The sequence below is a fragment of the Amborella trichopoda genome, chromosome 8 (assembly GCF_054954075.1).
Source record: "Amborella trichopoda isolate Santa Cruz 75 chromosome 8, AtrichopodaSantaCruz75HAP2 v2.0, whole genome shotgun sequence".
Taxonomy (NCBI): domain Eukaryota; kingdom Viridiplantae; phylum Streptophyta; class Magnoliopsida; order Amborellales; family Amborellaceae; genus Amborella; species Amborella trichopoda.
In genome coordinates, this window is record NC_142343.1 from 29,760,151 (window position 1) to 29,776,017 (window position 15,867).

General features: G+C 36.0%; 1 protein-coding gene across 2 annotated transcripts; it reads left to right on the forward strand.

Annotated features, from left to right (window-relative positions):
- Positions 1 to 1,249: 1,249 nt before the first annotated feature.
- Positions 1,250 to 14,953, forward strand: LOC18423673 (PLAC8 family protein). Of its 2 annotated transcripts, none has more exons than XM_088874238.1 (3): positions 1,250 to 1,554; positions 8,614 to 8,810; positions 14,319 to 14,953. In XM_088874238.1, the coding sequence occupies exons 1-3, from the start codon at positions 1,278 to 1,280 to the stop codon at positions 14,352 to 14,354; spliced, it is 510 nt and encodes a 169-aa protein (XP_088730364.1). In that variant the 5' UTR covers positions 1,250 to 1,277; the 3' UTR covers positions 14,355 to 14,953. The 2 variants fall into 2 exon arrangements, with proteins under 2 accessions (XP_088730364.1, XP_006828334.1); XM_006828271.4 differs by having other exon boundaries at positions 14,378 to 14,953.
- Positions 14,954 to 15,867: the final 914 nt, after the last annotated feature.

Below are 15,867 nucleotides of genomic sequence, written 5' to 3' on the forward strand. Positions count from 1 at the left end.
AGGAAATATGCATTTATCAAAGTGAAAAATCGGCATAAAAAGATCCAAGACAAATTTTGGTAGCTCAAAAATAACATGACAATCTGTCACTATGGAAATCAGATGTTGGTTAGAGAAGCCCCATAACTAGGTTAGGGCATCAATAGAATTGGAGTTGCAGAAGTATGGGCATTCATAAATCCAACATAAGAAAATAATATGTAAAAACTCATGTAAAAACTCCTGTGATTTCCAATGAAAAAAATAAACCCATTATCTATTCTGAAGCAAAGGACAATTAAGAATTTTAATGAAGCAAAAAAGATCAAACATAAAGAGATCCAAAAAAAAGTTTGGTCGCTTAAGAAAAAATGACAATACACTACTCTGGAGATCTGATGTTAGATGCATAAGCCAAAACTTGGATGGGACAACAACTGCAACGGTTAGATATCAATATGAATGCTAAACTTCCCATAGCACAAGGAACCATCATATCCTGTCTCCTCAAATTGCAATTAGATTTAGTGCATAAACACGATTCTTAAGTATTTAGAGTCGAAGAAAGCATACCATTCATCAAAATAACATGGAAAACGTAGAAATAACAATTCAAGAAACCTTCTTGAATTAAACTAAAAAAAAACAAAACTAAATCATAAAAAACTATTGTAACATATCAACCGCAAGTTGAAAATAACATATAATATAGATTATAGTAGTAGTTTGCAACGAAAAAAGACATACATGTATGACAAATTCAACTCAATGACTGACTAACCACAAACACCATGACAATATCAAGCAAGCTTTTATATATATATATATATATATGTATATTATCACAAGATCAAGATCAATCTCATGGAAAGCTAAAACAGATGGAACGATGAGAAGTGGACCTGACAATTTCTAAAAATTTAACTCTAAAATCCATCTCAAAAATGAATTTAAAAAAGAGACACATTTCCAAAGTCGGGACTAGAAATCTTGTTCTTATCCATACCTTTGATTTAAATTTTAAAATACCTATAAAATAATGTACGGCCTTGTTGAAGGGGAATGATCTCTTGAATATTTTGATAAATTCTTAAAAAGAAAATATTAAAATGTAAACAGGCCGGTCCGTTTTCCTTACGTGGCTGATATATTGGGAGAAAATAAAAGAAAAAAAGAGGAGAACTAATAGAAATAACGAAGCAATGGAAACAGTCATATCTAACAAACCAAATGATAATAAATTGGCATTTCTTTGTTAATAGATAGCTTTGTCGTAGGAAGAAGAATTGCAGAGGAATATGGAAGGGGCGGGCATGGCGAGATCCAAGGCCGAAGAAGGAGAGAAGAGCGATGAAGCAAAAGCCAACAATGGGGTTTTGAAGGAGGACGCGGAAACTGAGAAGAAAGAAGAGTTTGTTTCAGAGGATATGAAGAAAGAGGAGAGAGAGGAGGAGGAAAAAGGATGGGTGGCTGAAGGTGTGCCTTTTGTAGGGGTTAGGGAGCAGTGGAACTCTTCCATGTTTGATTGCCTTGGTGGTGATGACAACGAATTCTTAAGCAGCGATCTTGAAGTTTGTGAGTCCTCTCTCTCTCTCTAACATCTCTCTTTTCTCTCTCTAAGATGTCATCTCTCTCTCAATTATCCTCGCTCTCTGTAAATCTCATCTTTCTTTGGTAAACACAAGGATCCATCTCTCTCTCCCTGACATTTCTGTAGGATTTTTCTCAATCAAAATTTGATCTGTCGAGAGGGTTTGATCTCATCACTGTTTGGTGCACCTTTCATTTTTGTTTGGTTTCTGTTGGAATAGTAATATTTAATATTTAGATTGACTTGCATGTCGTTTGATTGTTTTGATTCCTTTTAAGGATCTTATTTTTGTTATTCCGTATTGATTTTTTGACGTTATTGATTCCTTCTTTCGTGGTTTATTTCCATCTTTTTTCATCGATGTCTGGTACACCTTTCTTTGTTGTTTGTTTCCCCTTTGGTCTTTGATAGGTTATGAGTATGATTGATTTGCATGTGGACCGATCCTTGCAATTCCTCTTTCCAGATTTATTTTGTTGCCTTTATTGGTTTGTCTCCCCTTCAATATGTGATATCATGCCCTTCTTTTAGGGTTTATATGCATTTCTTATTGTTGACTAAAGATCTATGATTAACACGAGTTGTATGCTCAACGCTTTTTAAAAGTTCTATTTATTTCAGACAAGTGGTAATTGTTTAATAGATCTGACTTTAATTGAGCTGAGCTAACCGTAAACTGTTTAGGCATCATCTCCCTTCATATGCATGAAATCTTCAAATTTCTAATGAGCAGTGACCTTATCGCAATGATGCAGAATTAGCACTCACTGGAAGTCCCTATCTTCATTTTGTTTACAAATGGCTCTAACTTTGAAAAGTTTCAGTGGAGGAATATGATTTTAGATAATTAACTTCTATGAAGGAAAATTTAGTCTCCAGGCCCTCCCATGATGCAGGGTAGATATTTTTTTTTTCAATTCTTTTCCAAAACTCAGGGTTTTAGTGTATCGGTTAATGCAGCACTTCCAGCTCAAGTGTTGGGTTTGGAAGAATTTTCTTTGCTTGAAGTGGCATTCTGGACACCAATCAGAACAAGGGAAAGTCACATTCATTATGTTCGGATTTCATGGACAGAACTGAAGGTCATGAGTTATTTATTTTGAAAAGAGTCCTGCTGAAGAATTCAGGTTTTTGACAAGATTGATATACAGTAGGACCCAGTGATGATTTGTGCAATATGGAACTTCAGGATAGCCAAGTTTCTTAACAATCTTAAATTTGTGAAAAGTGAGCTCCTTTTTTTTAATGATTAGTAAGGGAGCTCAATTGTAGAACAAGGGATTTTGTGGGAGTGTTGATAAATGGATAACACAGCTCCAGAGGATAGAAGCATAGACACCAACAGGAAGAAAGAAAAAAAATATCGGGTCCAGAAGACTTAAGTAGGACAAACTAGGCTGTGCAACATAAAGGACTTTTATAGGATTGTCAATATGAGGGATAAGGGAACAAGGTCATGGATGGATTTTTGAAGGTTGTGTGCAGTTTGATGGGGAAACTCTAGTAGTGAAGCTTTTATTCCACTTTAACAGGTCTATGGGATTTCATTGTGTTTGGAAACATAATTTGAGTTTAATGGGGTCTGAAAGCTGTTTTCATTATGTTAAGATATTATATGGCATTTAGGAATGGAGAAGATGGTGGACATTTTGGTGTTACATGGAAGGATGGTGTGGCAGGATATGAAAGGCTGCTCTCAAGGTGGATGGTTATAAACTGGAAGATTTTCAAAATTCATTGGATTTATAATTTTGTCAAAATTCATTGATATTCCTTATGATATTTGCATGGCATTCTACAGTACTTTGTAACACTGCTTGGGAACGACAATAAGGGAAATAACTATTGGTGGTCCATTAATCAATGTGTCAAGTTTGAGGGACATTTTAGAAAAGAATTGGGTCGATGGTGAATATTTCCTTTATTTGGTTGTCTCTGAGATTATTTTTTTATGAAATGAAATTCAAAGTTGTATTAGTTTCCAAATAAAGAAAGAAGTTGTATTTTCTTACAACTGAATTGAAGTTATAACTCTTCTTAAAATGATCAATTAGATACACAATTACTTGATTTGGGACAGAATCTGACTATCCATTTTACAATATTCTTGATACACGGCTATTTTTTTACTTGTACGCGAAATTAAACACTAACAAGATAAATTTTGAAGGGTATGTGACCAATAAGCATGATAAACTCGTTTATCTTTTTGACAAGCTGGTATTCACTTTTTTCTTTGAATAACAAATTTGGATCAAATTTTCTGATTTTAGAAATTGAGCCAGCTGAAGGTCCTGAATTTCTTGCTTTTCTGAATGTGAGCTATGTATCTCACTGGTTCTGTGGTAGATAAGTCTTAAGAGTGTCTTACTTGAATCAAGGAACACTAAATAGCTAAATAGTGGGCAGCCAGAATGTAAATTAATTGTTTGTTCATGCCTTCTATGTCTCTTTCTCCATCATGGGAGCAAGCTGCTGTGGAAATTTCTTAATCTGGGAAGAAATTTTAAGAAGTAAAGTGAACTCAATCAATCATTACCAGAGAAAAATGAAGTCTTTATAATTATTTTTTAGATTCTTGTTCATGCTGAGCTTTGGGTTATTGCAAACATATCCTATGCTTCTTTTTTTTACGTTTCCTGTATATATAACAATGTTACTGTTTTATGCATTCATTAGAGAAATTGTCTATCTTTGAAATTATCGTCATAAAATCTGATTCGATTTTTGAGAATCTGATTAGTGAAGCTTTTCTATTGGACTGGAAATCATGCAATTTGAACTAGCACATTTCCATTTCTTGTCCTTTGTGTGTTGTGTGCACACACATGGTCTCATGTTTGTTTGCGTGTGTCAAGTGGTAGGAGATAAGAGTTGCAGTTTTGATGCATTCCAAATGACAGAACTGAAGAAAATAAAAAGTAAATGAAAGAGAGAGGGGGTTGGAGCGGTCAAGATTCCTCAATTGAGATGGGGCTTCTCCAAACTCCCTCTCAAGCAGGTTCCCACCCAAAACTTGGCTCCTCTCAGAGCACATGGCGATAAGATTATAGGAATTGCTTCCCCTCTCAAGTGACACTTCTACTGGGTTTCTATTTGTGTGGTTGGCAAAGTTTTTCTGTGGTTGTGACTCACATTTTTCACCATTGTTTTCTGGTGCCATTGTTCTTGCAGGAGGCTCCATTAATGTTATTAGATAGGATATCAGGGTAAATGGACCTCATTGGTCGTTGGCTGTTAGGATCAAGCAAGTCTCTGGTCTCCCTAGTCCCCAGCTCTCCTATAATGATGGGTCTCTTTCACTTATATCTTAAGAAAGGTGACTAGAAAGCCAACCAGTTTTCTAGTGGAGTTTTGGGATGTAACTTTTCATTTTCAGATTCACTCTCTTTGAGTTGATTGGTGAATTTCTTCTTTGTTCCTTAACCATTTTTTTTCTTTTTTAATTTGTCTTTCTACAACTTAAGGTGCACAAGATTTATTGATGTAGAGATTTGATGAAGAAAATAGAAAATTAAGCAAAGCACAAGCACCAATTTAAGGAAACCAGGGTTTCCTTCCCAAAACCCGAAGTAGGGAGCAAAAGCTTCTGTTTGCTTTTTCGTCTTTTCAAAGTCACGTAAATGGCCCCATAGAGCCCCACACACGTATTTTTATTCTATATAATGCCTCTATCAAAAATAAATAATCCCAACTTAAAACAAAACTCGCAATGAAATTTCTATTAATAAAGCAAAATACTCTTAACTACTTTTCTAGACAACTCCTAAAATCCTAAAAATACAATAAAAAAGAAACCTAGAATCCCTAAAAACTTAAAAACCCTCAAAAATAAACTCTTAAGTGAAAATTAAAATATGCATCCTTTGAAAATACAATAAATTAAAAATGCGAATAATTTTTTCCTATATTAGACTCCCTAGTTGGAGCAAGCTTGTCCTTGAGTTTTGAAGTGTGCTAAGATGAATTGAGCATTAAAACCACCTTCTTCAATCTTCTTCTTCTTTGTTGGCTCAAAGATTATATGTGGTAAGAATTATCCTCAAGAAACAGATCCTAATATGTATATTGAGGAATTGATAATTTATCGAATGTGGCCATCCCTGAACTCGCATTGAAAATAATTTAGGAAACTTCAAACTCAAGTTTCTGGACTTTAGAGGCTTTCTTGACATTTATCCATTATTTTCTGAATCCAAGGCCACAATTTGCGGTTATCAATGTTAAAAAAAGGTGGAGGCGGTCGCATAGGTGGCCAAGGGCCCTGACTGCCTAGGCGGTCGGGTGAGTGCCTAGGCTGTCGCCCAGATACTTGGGTGGCCCTAAGGGCAGAGGGTTGGGGTAGGGGGCATATGTTGTTTCGTGTGTGTGTTTTTTTAATGTGTGTAGTGTGTAGTGTGTAGTGTGTATGTGTGCATGTGCACGCGTGTATGTATGTGCAATAGGCCTCGCATGAATTTCTTAAAGATCATCCCCTTTTTTTTTCTTTTGGGTCCGTATTTGAGAGAGAGAGGTCTTGAACACTTGGAGGATGTTCTTCTTTTTCTTCTTCTAATATGGAGAGATAGAGAGAGACCTCACATTGGAGGTCATCTTCTTCTCTTTTTTCTTCGTAGATGTAAAGGAGCACACGGGTCCATGTGTATCTTTGTTTGTGTATGTTTATGTGTGTATGAGAGAGAGAGATTGCACATCGAACACTTGGAGGACATCTGCTTCTTCTTCTCATATGTAGAGAGCACATGGCTGGGGGGAGGGGAGAGAGAGAGAGAGAAATGGAGGCGTCTGCTTATTCTTCTCATATGTAGAGAGCACATGGGGGAGGGAGGGAGGGAGGGAGAGAGAGAGAGAGAGAGAGAGAGAGAGGCAGATGCTCTAGCAAAAACAAGAGTTATTACTGAGGCTTTAATGATTATGTTATTTTTGATTTTTTGATTTTCAGTTTGTATGAAGATTGTTTTTGTTGTTGTATTGGCCAAATGACTTTCATGGTGATGTAATTTGCAAAGGATGATGTAATAAAAATGTTGTTGTTTCTCAAAAAACAAGAGAGAGAGGGAGAGAAAAGGGCATTACAAAAGGCCTGCATTTTTATTTTTCAAGGGTGGATTTGATTTTTTTTAAAGGGGTGGTACTTGGTGGGCGCCCACTCCTAGGCGCCCGCCTTGGGCCTGCCTAGGTGATCTCCTAAGCAATTGCCTAGGCAAGCCCACATAGACCCCACCGCATAGGCATAGGTTTGTCGGCCAGGCCGCCTAGGCAAGCCGCTGGCTGAATTTTTCATAACTGGCTGTTAATGAGTCAGCCACACTTCCGCTGACCTGCTCTGATGGCAATGCCCTAAATCTCTTGAATGCTCCGCCTCTTTGTTATCCCTGAGATCTTCAATGGCTTTATCAGTTCCCTTGCAACCTCCTCTCCATATTCTTCACGAGCAAGATTCTCTTCCAAAACATAATCTTGAACCTCATCATACATCAGATCTCCTACTTGTTGTTCAGCTGAGCATTTATTGAAGATTGATGGCGAATCCCGATCTACAACATGCTGATTTTGGATACAACCTGTGTTAGGAATGTATGCCTTTAAATTGAAACCCTAGCGTGATGTGCCCCACGTTTGGGTCTTCTATCACGTTCCTCTTCACTCAACTCCTTATGCAGAGTAGGACAATGAAAAGGTTTGTACTTGATGTCTTCATGGGCGGAAAGATTGTTGTCTTGTCCTGGAGTGATGCATGTGAGTTGTTGTGCAAGTTGTTGAGCTTGTCTCATGAGATTTTCAATTTCTGGATCTCTGGCATCATAGGGTAGGTCTATGAGAGGCCTCTTCTTGCTGCCATAGGTTCGCCAAAATTACAAGCCCTAGGCAGAAAATCAGCGAACCTAGCTGAAATCATCAAGTTCTAGGCTGAAATTAGTAAACCCTGGGCTGAAATTAGCAAATTCTTGGCTGAAATCAACAAACCCTGGCCTAAATTGAGCAAACCCTAGACTCGATTGAAGATTTTCACCCTCATTGCTCAAGAATCTTGTGCTATAATACCAATTGATGTAGAGATTTAATGAAGAAAACAAAAAATTAAACAAATTTCAACCAAAGAACAAGCATTGATTAAAAAGATCCAGGTTTCCTTCCCAAAACCCTAACTAGGTAGCAAAATAGAGCCCGATGCATCTCTTTTTATTTCATAGTTTACTACAAAAGTCAATGATGCCCCTATACAAAAATGAGATTGACTAAAATAGTCCTAACTTAAGACAATTATTCCATAAGCATTCTAAATACTTTTCTAAAGAACTCCTAATATCCTAAAAATATAAAAAAAACCCTAGAATCCTGAAAAAAAAATTAAAACCCTAAAAATAAACCCCAAAATTAAAAGCAAAATATACATCCTTTGAAATTAAACAAAAATTAAAAAGAAGAATACTTTTGTCGTCATTATTTATGTATTGTGCTATCTGAATGAACCATTGATTACATAAAAGAAAACATATATTGGGTAATATCATAGGATTCTTTCTTTTGGCTTACCTAATTACGTTGAGGAAAATGCATTCCACAATTACAGGGATCAGAGATGGTATATTATGCATGTGGTTTTACCTGCTTTCAGCCATATGATGAGATAGACATGAGTATATTCACTTATCTATGGCCTTTATCTTGCTCTGAGTAAATTTCTCCCTTTAAAGATCCCGAGTTTAAAGCAATGTGGCAATTTAACACTCTTTATGGGAGTAATAAATTGTATATTCTGGATATGTCTTGACATCCCCAGCCATGTAGCTAGATTGATGGAATTGATCTGTGAGTGAGGATTAGCTCCATTCTTTTGGGATTTCTCCTTTTGGTTACATGTGACTCGGATGCTGACTAGTTTGGTTGATAACTACATTGCTGGGGACACTATGTATGCAGTGTTTTGTGATGTGTGATTCAACATTGTAACCTGTAGGAGTTGTTTCTTAGTGTATGTAAACAGCAGTACTAATTGACTAGCATGTTGGTGAAACTGACCTGCATAAAATTATGTTCAGGTCTTCTTGGAGCATTTGCTCCTTGTATGCTCTATGCAAGCAATGTTGAGAGGATGAGGTCTGGTGGATATCTGGGTAGCTGTACGGCTTATGCGTTGCTTTATTTTCTGGGCTATTCATTTTATGGTTCCAACTGCCTGGCACCTTGTATAACCTATCCTAGCCGTACAGAAATTCGTAGGCAATTCAACTTGGAGGTAAATCTTTGTTTCTTTTTCTTTTTTTTTTATTTAAATATAGCTTTATTGGCTAGTTGTTATCTGATTTTAGAATGAATATTTCATGGAAATTCTTCCTAGTTGGATTTTTTTGTTGCATTTGTGTGATTGTGTGCCTGGATTTCGAGGGAAAATTTGTGAATTTTGTATATCTTGAAGGAGGGAAATTATTGTAGACTGCATTTTGAGTTCCATTTTCATATTGGTGCAGCAGGCAAGTTTTTGCTCCGTGATGCATGTATTTTGCTCCTGATTTTTGTTAAGCATAAAAGCGTTTAGAATTATTGGCAAGACCAACTTTGGCAAATGCTCCAAACTGGTACTGAGTTTGTTCGGTGGATTGTAGGCAAGACCAACTTTCTGGCATAGAATCTGGCATGTAACGAAACTGAGTTTGTTCGGTGGATTGTGCTTCCATTCTCAGAAAATCCAGGCAGAGATATCTCTTTTAAATATATTCCATTCTGTTTTTACTGTTGTATTCCATCAATTCTTTAACTATGCCTTGTATTGATCTAATGGAGAGATTGCAACTCCAAGATTTTAGGAATAATGTAATACAAATAATTTAAATCTGCGTGTATGCATGTCGGTCAATAAATGACATTGAGACATGTATTATTTCCCTCTCAGCTCCCTCTCGATTCCAAAGATGTCGGAATCTCGATTCTATATTTCTATATTGTTCGATTCCAACTAGGTCGGAAACTTGATTCTAAAGAGCTTTAAATCTCGGTTGCATCTATGTAGGACTCTCAATTCTATTTTGGTAGAATCTCGATTCCTAAAAATAGGAATCTCGTCCCCCACGATTCCTCTTGTACGGTCCTCAATTCTGAAAACAAGAATCTTCCAGCGGGAGGTGATTTTGCGCTTCTTATTTCTAAATCGTTTCGCGTAACTATGGGCCGTAGTTCCTAGTTCCCCAATTAAAACTATCCAACCCCTTTGTTTCTCATGTATGCTGCCATCCAGCCCCCATTGGGGTCCCACAAAATGTTGTACGCCTAGGTCCATGGGTTGCCTTTATAGGCTTTGTCAAAAAAGGGTAACGCAAACCAAAAGGGGGAGAAAACCAAGAAAAGGTCACCATCCTGGACTTGTCAGAGAACCTGGTTGAATGGTAAACTGCAAAAGATTGAAGCAGTCAGCTATCTTCCATTTCAGATGAAAGCATGAGGACATCCCCTGAATGATCAATCTCGTAATTTTACATGAGTCTATCCTAGTTCAGACTGTTATATGTGTAAGGTTTCCTAGTCCCCAAATTTCCCCATGATCCACTTTAAAAAGCCAAACAGATTTGTTCATATAGTGTTATGTTCCATTAACACTATCTGAGTAATAGATGAACAGGCAATGATATAAGCCCTGCACCTACTGCAATAACAGTCTCATTAGTCTTTATCTCCTCAGGAACCGGAACATAAGAAAAACATGGGATGAAGCTTCAATTGTATATGTGTAGATGATATGTTGGGAAACCAAAGAGACCCATGTTGGGCATCATTGACCATGCTAAAGTAAATGCTGCAAAAAATTGTCCTCCCAGCCCCTAGGTAGCCGCCTAGGCTGCCTTGTCAGGCCTGGGCGGACCTTCCTGGGTGGAAATTTCTGGGCACCTCCCCAGGTGGGCTAGACAGACACCCAGTGCTCAGGAACTTAATAAAAAAGGCGGGTTTTTTTTTTATGGGGCTATTTTGGGTCATTTTGACCCACAAAAATGGGGTATTCTAGTAAAAAAAAAAAACTCTTCATATGCTGTAGAAACACCCAAAATTGATTGATTTTGTGATTTTCTCGAAATGATTTTTTTTGAGAATTTCGTAGAAACATCTGAAACCTTACCATATCTTCTTGCAATTAATTTAGGGTTCAAATGAGATTCTTAGAAGACTTTTGGGGTGATTATGAGCCTGTTAGACAACCGCACATTAAAGTCGAAACATCAAGGCATTCAATAATTAAAGATCTCCTCTTTCTTTTCATTTGCATAGCATCTTTTGTACAACATCATCTTGTATTGGTCATTTGGTGTCATTGGAGACTTGTAGTCTATGGCTGTATGATGTATGGACACTAAATCACTAATACACTATATACTTATGTTTTTCTTTTCACTGTTTTATGGCTTGTTTGGCTCCATGATCTAACAAACCCAGGGTTTGAATTAAGAACTTATTATGTCAAACCTTGGTTATGCTAAAACCTGGTTACTGAAACATGAATGTTTTTCTCTAAAAATTTGTAGATATTTTCTCGCTCTAATTTGATATAGTTTCTCTCTCTAAAATTTTTAGATACTTTCTCTCTAAAACTTAAAATTTGAGATAGTTTCTCTCTAAAACATTCTCTCTAAAAATTTGTGGGTATTTCTTCTCTCTAAAATTTGCAATAGGTTCTTTCTCTAAAATTTTTAGATACTTTCTCTCTCTAAAACTTAAAATTTGAGATAGTTTCTCTCGCTAAAAAACTTGAGATAGTTTTTTTCTAAAACTCTTCAAGTAGTTTCTCTCTCTAAAATTGGATCTAGTATCTCTCTAAGATTTTAAGATGCTTTCTCTCTCTCTAAAACTTAAAATTTGAGATAGTTTCTCTCTTTAATTTGTGGGGGTATTTTGGCAGAATTAGTTGTATTTGATAAAGTGTGTGGCTCCGGTGTGTGAAAATAATAATAATAATTATTATTATTATTATCAAAGAGGGGGTACCTTCAAATAATGCCAAACTATATTATTTCAGTATCAGAAATAATAATAATTATTATTATTATACTAATAATATAATACGATAATACATGTTATTATATTATTATGGCACTCATTATTAATAGGAAAAGGTTTATATAAGGGTGGGGTCCTAAACAATCAAATTAAGGTGCGCCTCAAAAATTCATTAGAAAATGTTGTTTTGATGCTGAAAAACCCTCAATTTGATCTTTCTGACCTCAAGATGTATGGACATGAGAAAATATAGATTTCAAGTCTTGGAAATAGTGCATCTTGTAGTATATTATCTAAACCGTCAATTTCAATTGTTCATAGATCTGCTCGATTTACACTATTTTTTTACTTTAAATTTTATAATTAGAGATGAAAATAAATTTTCAGGCCATCATAAAGATTTATGATACTGAAACAACATATTTCGGCACTATCACCCCACTTTGATTTTTTAGGGCCTTGGCCTTATACAAACCACACCCTTATTAAAATATGCTGTTCTATTTTTATAATAATATTGTATTACTAATATCATTATATTATAATACTATTAATATAAATAAAATAATATTATAATAGTATTATAAATAAAATAATATCATTATATTATAATACTATTAATATTTTTTATTCTCTTTGTATGCTTTTCCTATTAATAAAATTATTGTATTATCATCAGTATTGTATTGTATTCCTACTCTCATGCTTACACAAAATCATGTTTTGAATAAGCCAACTTTTTCATTGACTTTGTGTACCCATGTTTGACCCTCTTTCTTACTTTCAGAAAATGTGATTATGGGTCCAAAATGTTGCCAACGCATGTTTTTGTGCAAAATACCCTGGGTATGCAAAACATAATTTTGGATACCCTAGGATCCAAAAGACCCATTAGTTATTCAAAGAAGAAAAAATTCAGTGATTTAAACGAGTTTCTACATTCACACACATTTGTATAAGAAACTTAGAATACATATAAATGCATAAGTATACATTTTTAACACATATATAGGCATATATGTGCTATTGGACAGCACATATATGCATATATATCTCAAACTTCTGGGCACAAGAGGTTCTAGGCGGCCACCTAGGCACCCTTGACCCTCCCGGGCACCTGTGGGGCTGCCTGGCATCTTTTTAAACCTTGGCTTAAGTAGATATTCATTAATAGGATCATACATGTGCCATAACCATTTGGGGTGGGATCATACATGTGACATAACCTTGGAAAAGCTTTTTTGGTAGGACCACATTTGTGTCTTCTGCACTAGAAAATTACTAGTGAGTTGTTTCGGTGCACATTGTTACTGGTATGTGTAGAAACTATTTAAATTATTTGTTTTTAGCAGCCTTAGTTTGGAATGGGCTGTTTACAAAATGAATATTAGGAATAGGAAATTTTCTGTATTTCATCCATTACTATATTTACAAAGAGGAAGGATGCATCTACCTCTATGGCAGATAATCTACACAAAATGTTGCCTGAAAGAAATCTAGATATGCTCCAATTTGTATGTGGCTGATGGATAGCTAGGATGACAGTTTACACATTATTATATTCTTTTATTGCACTGTTTTGTAGAATCTGGATTGATTTGTTGATGCTGAAAAGCTGCCAAAGATAAATGTATTATATACTCAAAATAAACTTACTTTGAAAACATTCTCAAAAAAAAAAAAACTTTAAATTGTCAGTATTTATCATCTATTTCCATTTCAGATAGATGGAATCAGCAGTCACTATTGAGACTACAGCAAAAAGGAGTGCTTGTAGATGCCCTTGGGAAAATATTATTCTTATATTAATCAGGGTAAAGTAACACATATTTTATGTGTTACCAGTATTATCTTTTCAAGAACAAGGGACAAAAATAGCAAAAGAAATATAGAGACATTGTACCTGGGCAGCAATCTCCGTCCCAAAACCAAAAGCCCATATTCTATGCTTTAGGTGATTTAATATTGTTCTTATATTATTAGTTCAGGGTAAAACGAGACATATTGTATGTGTTACCAGTATTATTTTTTTAAGATCAAGAGAAAAGAAATAATCCAAGTACTAAATATTGTTGTTTTAAGAAATATAGCGCCTTCTACCTGGGCAGCATTCTCGGTCACAAAATTTCAAAACCCCATTTTCAATGCATTAGGTGATTTCTATTGGAAAATATCTTCGCAGTTGGCTTTTCCAATACCGATAAGTGAGTACCAGATGTTTGTAGTATCCAAAAGATGAAGGATAGTGATTCCATATATTGTATGACTTGCACGAGACCCCCCTTTCTAGTAAATGGTGCTGAGTGAATCTCTTTTTAATTGAACCATTCACAACTCATGTTCTTTTTTCTTTGGATATTTGTTAATTTGTTGCCCTTTCATGTTTTCCATTTATTCACATTGGCAACCTTTATGATTGTGCAAATTGCATATTATCAGGAGATCAGTTTTTTTAATATAAAAATACTTCTATATTCCTGGAAATAATTTAACTATGCAACTTTCTAACAAGATCTGCGTCTAGGAATTATTTATAAAGTTTGCTCTCTATTCCAGCTGTTGGGTTGGCATCTTGCCGAAGTTACTTGATTTTGAATGACACCATTTCGCGTCCTAATCATCATCTATTTAATATTACTTCATGTTCTCCATTTTGTTTGTGGGTTATCACCTCATCTCAACATTCATTGTTAGAATGATAGTAATGTATATCCCATACTAGAATGGAGTTTAATGGACCGTGCTTTTCATTTTATTCTAATAGGAGGGTAGCGTTCTTTTTTTTATTTCTGTTGGCTGATGTTTGTGAGGGGAAGAGAACAGGGGAGCTGCAGTGCTTTGATCAGATCTGGATGCTGCACCTCTTGTATTGAGGATGAGGAGCACCTTGAGGAATGGGATGTCCGATGTGACCATGCGAGTCACTTCTTTTGCCACAACTTTACCTTATGCCAAGAAGGTCGTGAGCTTCGACGAAGGCTGCCTCATCCTGGCTTCTATGGGCGATCGATGTTGGTAATGAGCCCTCCTTCAAACCAGGCTATGGCTCGTGGACCCTAGACTTGACGATTGATCCCATCATCATAACCATTGTTTGTTTCTTGGTCTTAGCTATGTGGTAACTTGATCTAGATGGGGAGGCTGAACTCAGGTGATATTTACCTATTTTACAAACCAAACTTGTTGGTCCTCGTGCACATAATATTGCTGTGATATTGTTTGTTTTGAAAGTGTCCTTTTGAAATTGGTGCTTGTTTCTCAACCCAGAGAAAAGGAGGGGAATAAGGGAGGTTTCACTCTTGCTCTTATGTTAGTGCTAAGAGCTAAACTGAAAATATGAGTCTCTGTTTTTCTTCCGAACTCTGGAAACACACTTGTATGATATTCCTTTTTGTTGGATATTGTTATGTATTGCGAGATATCTCGTATCTCCTGCATATTTATGGTTAACAGTGGTTCGGTTTGCCCAGCTCAAATGGCTGGACCTGAAAAATTAGGGCCTGGGCTACAAAATGTAGCGAGGGCTCGAATATAGGACCAAGCTAGGCTAAGCTTGGGCAGGACAGGGCTTGATCTGAGTGGAAATTAGGCTGAGTTGTCGGGACTCGGGATTTTATTTCCAAGATCAAATTGTTTTACTCTCTTTCTGTCTAATATCCCTCTCCTTTCTCCCTCTTTGTTATATATGAAGATTCTCTGCAAAGTAATAGCTCAAGATAATATAATAATAAAACAACAAAGAAAATAGAAAAACTAGGACGAAAGGAGAACGATAAAAAGTCTCACACTCCTTGAGAGAATCAATATTTCAAAACTCAAGTCCAACTCTTTTCCACGTGCCACCTCCTATATTTTAAATATATACTTAGAAAGTTGGCCCTTTGGAGCAAAGATTTCCTTAACCTCTTAGAGTATTCATAAATGATAGAAGTCAAAGATGAAAAACATACGCTACTTGTGCAAAATAGAAAGGAAGAGTCACGACCACTTGTTCGCCTCTTGCACCTTTGGCAAACTGAAGTGTGCAAATTCAACATGGTTACAATAGTATCGCACAATTTTTCCAAATAAGTTTCTTGGGAAGAACACTCTCCCTACCATAATATGAGTGACTTGTCAATTCTTAATCTAAGAAAAATGAAGAAGCTTGGTGCTTCTCTCTCTCATACCACGGAAGGAGCCTTGTGCTTCTCTCATCTCTCTTCCATGGAATAAGTTTGGTCTCTCTCTCCCCCACTCTTCTGCCTCTAAAGTTTTAGGAATCTATATAGATCGTCTAACTTGTTCCATCATCGAACTGAATGGGAGATGAT

Excerpts from the sequence above, each read along its gene's own strand:
- LOC18423673 (XM_006828271.4), top strand. The coding sequence starts at position 1,278 with ATGGAAGGGGCGGGCATGGCGAGATCCAAGGCCGAAGAAGGAGAGAAG. Across the intron at positions 1,555-8,613 it reads AAGCAGCGATCTTGAAGTTT|GTCTTCTTGGAGCATTTGCT; the intron begins GTGAGTCCTCTC and ends AATTATGTTCAG. Across the intron at positions 8,811-14,377 it reads GTAGGCAATTCAACTTGGAG|GGGAGCTGCAGTGCTTTGAT; the intron begins GTAAATCTTTGT and ends GGAAGAGAACAG.